This window comes from Galeopterus variegatus, unplaced genomic scaffold (genome assembly GCF_000696425.1).
Source record: "Galeopterus variegatus unplaced genomic scaffold, G_variegatus-3.0.2 Scaffold6371, whole genome shotgun sequence".
Lineage (NCBI taxonomy): Eukaryota > Metazoa > Chordata > Mammalia > Dermoptera > Cynocephalidae > Galeopterus > Galeopterus variegatus.
In genome coordinates this window covers 83390-91350 of record NW_007732482.1, presented here as the reverse complement: position 1 = coordinate 91350, position 7961 = coordinate 83390, and the positions used below count along the sequence as shown (strand labels likewise).

The following is a 7961-nucleotide window of genomic DNA, read 5'->3' as shown; positions in this document are numbered from 1 at the left end:
GTGAAATACGCTAGTCACAGAAAGACAAATACTGTACGAGTCTACTTGTGTAAGGTACCTGGAGTGGTCACATTCAGAGAGACAGAAATAAACAGTGGCTGCCGGGGGCCAGAGGGAGAGGGGGGTGAGCAGTCGTTGTTTAAGGGGTACAGAGTTTTCGTTTTGCAAGATGAAAAAGTTGTGTGGATGGGTGGTGGTGATGGTCGCCCAACACTGAGAACGTACTTAATGTTACTGAATTGTACACTTGGAAATGGTTAAGAGGTCAATTTTGTGTTATGTGTATTTTACTACAATTTTTTTAAAAGATCACTGGTGGCTAATGACCTTTAAGGAGGCTCTCCAGAAGGTTGCTGGCTCTTTCTGGGGACTATTGAATCGCGAACTCTTAGGTTCCAGTCCAGCAGGATCTGTTCTCTACTCTGGGGGAACAAACCAACAACAACAACAAAAAAAAAGTGTGGGGGAGCAAGAAGCCTTGAAGATTAAGGAACAGCAGAAGAAAGCAGTCCCCTCTCCGGAGCCAGGACATGCCGCCCACCCCTCCACTAGGATAGGGCAGCACTATGGTCCATTTGTAACCAGGGGCTCACGGGGACTACGACCTGGAAGGTGCACAGCTCTCTATGTCACAGATGAGGAGACCGAGGCCCAGAGCAGGGAGTGAGTGGGTAGTGTGTGGATGGCCACAGGCCTGGCTGCTTCTGGTTCTTCCCGCCCCTCCTCCTAAGAAACTGAGCCGAGAGCCCAGCAGGCTCTCGGGTGATGGCAGGGCTGTCAACTGCAGCACATTGCCTCCCGGGCAAGGGGGCAAGGGGAGCAAGAGCAGTGCCTGCCCAGAGGGGCCAGCACAGACGCGAGTAACACGGCAGGTGGCGGAGTGTCTCTAGGTGCCTCTCACAGTTTCTCTGCCCTGACAGTGTCCCAAGGCCTCCTCAGGGGGAGGAGCCCATTTCATTAACGCACTTGGACGTCAGAGATGGAAATCGGTTCCTCTAGGGTGTTACAGAGAGCCCGGTGCTGAACGTCCAGAGACGAATCTCAGCCCTTGGATTGCCACTCAGGGCCCGTAAGAGATGGCCCGACACTTGAGGGTTATTGATGAGGAAGGGCCCTCCCGAGGTTCTGAAATCATGGGTCCCAGACTTGGGTCCCTCCCATTCCACCCGCACAGTTTCTACGGTGCTTTGGGGCCCGACACTTGAGGGTTATTGATGAGGAAGGGCCCTCCCGAGGTTCTCAAATCATGGGTCCCAGACTTGGGTCCCTCCCATTCCACCCGCACAGTTTCTACGGTGCTTTGCGCTCCACTTGTACATATCTTTAGTATTTCTCTTTCTATCGCCTTACCTTTTAAATTTAATTTACATTATATATTATTATTATTATATTAAATTGTATATTATCATATATTAAAAGGAAACTTGATATCACTACTGTATATGGAAAAGCAGGTTCAGTTGCCCTAAATAGAAGGTAACTGTAAAAAGAGATGCAATGACATCGGACAGTTTTAAAATTGGAGCTGGACTCCATTGCCTGCGGAAGGCTTTGAGCCTGAGGCCTGCTCCTGGTTGAGAAGGGGGCAGTCGGCAAGTGTCGCTGCGGTGTTGGAGAGAGGCTCCCAGCACCCTACTCTGCTTTAGAGGTGACTGGGATTAAACAAGGACAAATCATGAATACCCTTCTCACTAGTCACTGTTCTTTGATGAATCTAGTGGATCTCCCGCAAGGATCTTGGGTCCCATACTTTGGAAACATTCCTTTATACAGTACAGCTCAGGCAGCTGCACGTGGATGGGTCCTGGGTGTGGTTTAAGGGTTCGATAAGAGGTCCTTGCTCTAGGGAGTGACACTAACTGTTGCGAGAGGAGAGCGGAAACAAAATGAATAGAACGCAGACCATATACAAACTCTGAAGTGCGGTGACATGTGTGCTTGGACACACCTCACAGAGGATCTGGGCTCACCTGAGAGCCTCTTGTGCAGCAGGTCGCTCTAGGGAGTGACACTAACTGTTGCGAGAGGAGAGCGGAAACAAAATGAATAGAACGCAGACCATATACAAACTCTGAAGTGCGGTGACGTGTGCTTGGACACACCTCACAGAGGATCTGGGCTCACCTGAGAGCCTCTTGTGCAGCAGGTAGAGCCCATTTGTCACCCCTCCCCACTGTCCCCTCCACAAACCCAGGCAGGAAAAGTTTTTACTAGTTTGGGTGAATCACTTAACTTTTTGTTTGCTTATTTGCAAAATGGGGCAAAGATACCTATTCTGGGTATCCCGTGAGAGTACTGTAAGGACAGGACTGAATAACAGAGAGAAATGCAATCTCTCCACTGTGGGATGTGATTGTCATGGGTAATGGATGCTGAGCACTGAGGTGAGTGAGTTGAGGGGCTTTAGGGACAGAGCATGGGGTGCAAGGAGCTCTGAGAAGACAAAGGTACGATCTGGTGGCCAGTGGGCCCCTGCTCTCAAGCAGCATGTGCAAAGTGGAGTCAGGGCAGTTTGGAGGCAGCAGAGTCCTGGGCTACAGCCAGCCTCTGAACAAATCTCACTCTTCCTTGGTCCAGCTTTTACAGGAGAACCTACTGCCTGAGCTGCAGCCACACCTCAAAGAAGTGGAAAAACCAGCAGGCAGGGGGCTCAAGGTGGCTTTAACAACCTCCCTGTGCCCTTCCAGGTACCAGGATCATCTACGACAGGAAATTCCTGATGGAGTGTCGGAACTCACCTGTAACCAAAACACCCCCAAAGGACCTGCCCACCATTCCTGGGGTCACCAGCCCTGTCAGTGATGAGCCCCCCACGGAAACCAGCCAGATTCATCTGCACAATAGCCCAGAAGATAAGCAGGCAGGCGGTGAGTGGCTGTGCTTGGCCAGGCTCCCCACTGAGAAGGGGACTGTGTGAGGCCCCTAGGCCCCACCCACTAGGGGCAATTCCAGGGATGGGGAATGATGGTGACTCTGCCTCAACCTCCACCGAGCAGCTCAGAGTTTAGAGGGTGGGTATAGGGGTGGGGAGGCAGAACTCTCATTGGTACCAACGTTCTTCCTGAGAGGAACCCAGCAACCCAGGAAAGGTGATTAGCACCATCCGGTAATGTAATTAGTGGGGAACTTCTCTGAAATGGCATTGGCTGTACACAGCAAACTTTCATAGGCGTGCCTCTCTCTCTGTAATTGTCCCTGAAGCAACACCGTGATATTCATGGTGCCAGAAACAACTTATCAAAGACATAGTGTACTTGCCCTCGAGGCAATTACACGCATACAAGATAAGAAATACATTCAGGATGGCTCCTGTCGGGGTGTTTGTCCCCAAGTGGACTCTTTATGAAGACAAGTAGAAACAATGCTGCCAGTTGTTTCTGCAGGTTTGACATTCACTAGCTGTGTCCTTCCTGGTGTCCCCACCCAAGGAACCAGAGCAGCCACCCTGGCAGTGGTGTGTGTGAATGTACTCTTTGTGGCATCATGACTAGCTTGCCATGGCATCTAAGCTCTCCGCTGCCGGAGAATGCAGTGTGAGCACTTGCAGACAACTTTAGTCAGATCAGAACCCTTTGACCCTTCACCCAGAAGGCAGTACACCAGTCCCAGATGGGAAGCAGCTGGGGCTTTGGGCTGGGCTTGCTCTGCTGACAACAGCAGAATCCGTTTACCCAGCGCCTGCAGGATATGATTCATAACTACCTTGGGAGCCTCACAGTCTAAGACAGGCAACAGTTTGCCTGTGTCTTAGTCCATTTTCTGTTGCTGCAACTGAATACCTGAGACTGGGTAATTTATAAAGAAAAGAGGTTTATTTTTTGCTTATGGTTCCAGAGGCTGGGAAGTCCAAGATGAGGTGGCCACATCTGGTTGGCTTCTGGTGAGGACGTTGTGCCATGTCATGGCGTGTCAGAAAGCATCACAGGGCAAGAGCAGCATGAGAGAGAAGCACGCTGGCTTCTGTAGCAGACCCACTCTCGTGATAACCTGTCAATCCATTGTCCCATTAATTCGTGAATGAATTAATCTATTCTTGAGGGCAGAGCCCTCACAACCCAGTCACCTCTTAAAGACCCCGCCTCTTAATACTATTGAGTTGGGGATTAAGTTTTGACATGAGTTTTGGAGAGGACATACATTCAAACCATAGCACTCCACCCCCAGACTCCCAAAACTCATGTCTTTCTCACATGCAAGTACATTCATTTTATCCCCCTAGCCCCAAAGTCTTAACTTGTTCCAGCACCAACTCAAAAGTTCAGAGACTTATCTAAATCAGATATGGGGGAGAGTCAGCATAGTTCATCTTGAGGTAAATTCCCCTCCACCTTGTGAAATTAAACAAGTTATGAAATTAAACAAGTTATCTACTTTCAAAAATACAATGGTGGGTAAAGCATAAGCGTAGGATAGATATTCCCATTTCAAAAGGGAGAAATAGGCAAAAAGAAAGAAGTAATAGGCCTCCAGTAAGTCCAAAACCCAACAGGGAAAAAAGTACATTAAGTCTTAAAGCTGGAGAATAATCTCCTATGATTCAGTGTCCCACATCTTGGGGACACTGGTGCAGGGGTTGGGTCCCAAGGCCTTGGGCTGCCCCCTGCAGCTTTCCTGAACCCGTGCTTCAGTTTGATTCTTGCAGGTTGGAGTTGGGCGCCTGAGGCTTTCCCAGGCTAGCATTGTATGCTGGTGGCTCTACATTCTGGAGTCTTGGAGGCAATCACGCTCCCATGGCTCCACTAGGCATTGCCCTAGTAGGCACTCTCTGCAGTGGCTCCTCACTGCAACGAGTCTCTACCTGGACCCCCAGGATGTTCGGTACATCCTCTGTCTCTATAGCTCTTGCATTCTGTGCACTGGCAGAATTAGCACCATGTACTTCCTGTGTCCTCCAGAGCGTTGGCCCAACCCCCACCTGGAGCTGTTTGAGCCACAGCTGGAGTGGCCCAGGGAGCACTGCACAGAAATTCAGAGAGCAGACATGCGTGGAGCAGCATCCTGAGAAAGCCCATAGGCACAAGCTCATGGAGGGCACCTTGGGCCTCTTCCCTGCAACCATTCTGCCTTCCTAGGACTCTGAGACCGTGATGGGCGAGCAGCCTCAAATATCTCTGAAATGCCTTTGGGGGTCTTTCTCCCACTGTCCTGATGAATAGCCTCTGGCTTCCTTCTATTGGTACTAATCTCTTCAGCCCCACCCAAACATGCTTTTTTCACTTTTTACATAGACAGGCTGCAAATTTTCCAAATTTTTCTACTTCATTTTCCTTTTAATTAAAAGTTTTGTCTTTAAGTCATCCCTTTATTCCCAAATCTCACTGGAAGTGGTCAAAGGTAGCCCTGCAGCATCTCAAGCACTTTGCTGCTTAGAAATTTCTTCTGCCAGATATCCTAGCTCATCACTCTCAAGTTTGGGCCTTCCCCAAAGCCCTAGGACATGGACACAGTGCAAGCAAGCTCTTTGCAGCTGTATAACAAGGATAGCCTTTACTCCAGTTTCCAGGAGGATGTTCCTCATTTCCATCTGAGGCCACTCAGTGTGGCCATTACTGTCTAATTTCTATCAGCATTCTGATAACGACCTCTTAAGTAATCTCTAAGAAGTTCTAGACTTTCCCTAGTCTTCTTGTCTTCTGAGCCCTAACCAGAATCATCCTTAATGCTCCATTTATGGCAACACAAGCTTTTTCCAGCATTCACTTCAAAACTATTTCAGCCTGTATACCTATTACCCAATTCAAAGCCACTTCCACATTTTCAGGTGTTCATTGTTAACAGCCCCACTTCTAAGCACCAATTTTCTGTCTTAGTCTATTTTCTGTTGCTATACCAGAATACCAAAGGCTGGGTAATTTATAAAGAAAAGTTTATTTAGCTTATGGTTCTGGAGGCTGGAAAGTCCAAGATCAAGGGGTCAACATCTGGTGAGGCCTTCTTGCTGCATCATAACGTGGTGGAGGACATCACATGACAAGAGGGCAAGGGCATGCTTTTCAGCTCAGGTCTCTCTTCCTCTTTTTGTAAAGCCACCAGCCCCATCACATGGTCATTGCACAGTGCCTCCCACCTGCACTTTTTGCCTCAAAGCAAAGACTGGATGTTGAGGATGGAGCTAGTCCACACCTGAAATTCACCACCTGAAGGCTGTCATTTGCCCCACTTGGATACCTCCTTTCTTACCAGTTTCTAAAGCTTCTCTGGTCTGATGTATAGCAAATGGAGGGTTGGCCCAATGGTACCCAAAATAATGTCCTAGTAGTTCTACACAGTTGTTAAGACGGGGTGGGGGTGGGGGGGCAGACGTGATTTTCATTTTGCTTAACTGGATATAAGATGCCAGTGCTCATGCCCTTGGACCTGTGTATTTGCATAAATATAACCAGGAAAAAAGGCTGGTTGTTCCCTATTGTGGGCCAGAGCGAGGATCTTGCTACACAGAACCGTGGAGCAGCCCTGCCCAGGAGACCATGAATGAAACAGTTCCATTAAAAAGAAAGAAAATCTGCTGCAGCGTGAAGTACTCGGAAATCTTAGTGGAAAGAGGGGGTGAGGTCAGTGCGTGGCTGCGTTATCCAGATAACCATTTCACTGCAAGGTCAGGCTATTCCGGGGCAAACTGGATGTGTGCCTCACAGGTGAGGATACCATTTTCTAGACCAAAGATGGGGACATATTCTCAGAATAGTTTTATGTTGAAGGAATATATTTCGATGAATTTACTTTTATATAAAATCACAAGGAACCATTTATCGTTATTAAAAATAATGAAAAGTATAGAAAATTCAGGACTGTCACCTCCCCTGTGGGAAAACTTGGTGTCTACTCTGTTTGGGGACTGGGAAAGAGCGTGGCTGGACACAGAACCCACAACCTGTTTCCAGGAAGTCCTGGTCTGGTCCTGCCTCCCCTCCACTCTCCTTGGCAGCATAAACAACAGAATGGAAAAACAGGGTCTCTCTGTAGCCCGGCCACTCGCCCCATCTACCTGGCCCTCTGTCCCTTCTTTCCCCAGGTGAAGAGTCGCAGTTTGAGATGGACATTTAAAGGACCAGCCATTGGACCGGGCAACGCCTATGGGCCCTCAGGCCCTTCTCGGGAGAAGAGTCACACCAGCCAGGCCTTATGGACATGATCACACCGAGCAGGCGTCAGGCGCGGGGTCAGCCACCCCAGCCTTCTGCTCCTTCACTCAGGACACCTGCTCCCCTTCCTCTTGGTGAGCACCAGCAGATGCCTCCCTGTGCCTCCGCCGATGCAGGGGCTGCCACCCCGAGGGGAGCAACGGCAACTCAGCAGGCCCACCCTGCAGCCGCGCCAGCCAGCGGACACACACGGGCCCTTCTGCATGACCGTCCTGCTCTTCCAGCCCCGTCCTCTGGGGCGCACCCACCCGTTCCTTAGGTTGGTGTGTGTGGGAAAGCGCCCCTCCCCCTTCCTTCCCCAAGAGAGGAAATAAAAGCCACCTGCGCCCTAGGGCCAAGAAATGGGCCCTGTCTGAGCTCTTTCCCGCTGCATGTAGTGACACCAGCGCTCTGTGTACAGGGCTTACACAGCACCCCCATACGTTCTGTCATCTGATTCTCACACTGATTCTGTCGGTAAGTAGAGCAAGTGTTACCCTCATCTTACAGCTAAGAAGACTGGCTCAAGAGAAGCTGAAGTCACACACTAGTGAATGACACTTGGGACTGAGCTTGAGATCAAGATCAAGAGACCTCGTGTTTTTCAGTGGCAAGTGCCACTTCTCTTCTGGGCTTTGTCCCACCTCCCGCCCCTCCCGAAGCCTATCAGGGGATCTGGTCACCTTCTGCCTGTGGGCCAGAGTCAAGGGAAGGGTCCAAGCCTTGGCTGGTATATTGTCCCTAACCAACACGCCCCTGCTGTTTGTTGAGTGAGCCCTTTGTGTGAGCTGTCATGGGGGACACAAACATGGGATGAGCTCTCTGCCTTGAGGATTTCAC

General features: G+C 49.8%; 1 protein-coding gene across 1 annotated transcript in view; it reads left to right on the top strand.

Annotated features, from left to right (window-relative positions):
* The window catches only part of EIF4EBP1 (eukaryotic translation initiation factor 4E binding protein 1), a 22850-nt gene extending 15362 nt beyond the window's left edge, over positions 1 to 7488 (top strand). The window contains exons 2-3 of the mRNA XM_008590793.1: positions 2688 to 2867; positions 7013 to 7488. Of these exons, the coding sequence (XP_008589015.1) occupies positions 2688 to 2867; positions 7013 to 7044 (212 nt within the window). The 3' untranslated portion in view covers positions 7045 to 7488. The remainder of the gene's footprint in view (positions 1 to 2687; positions 2868 to 7012) is intronic.
* The last annotated feature ends 473 nt before the right edge of the window (positions 7489 to 7961 follow it).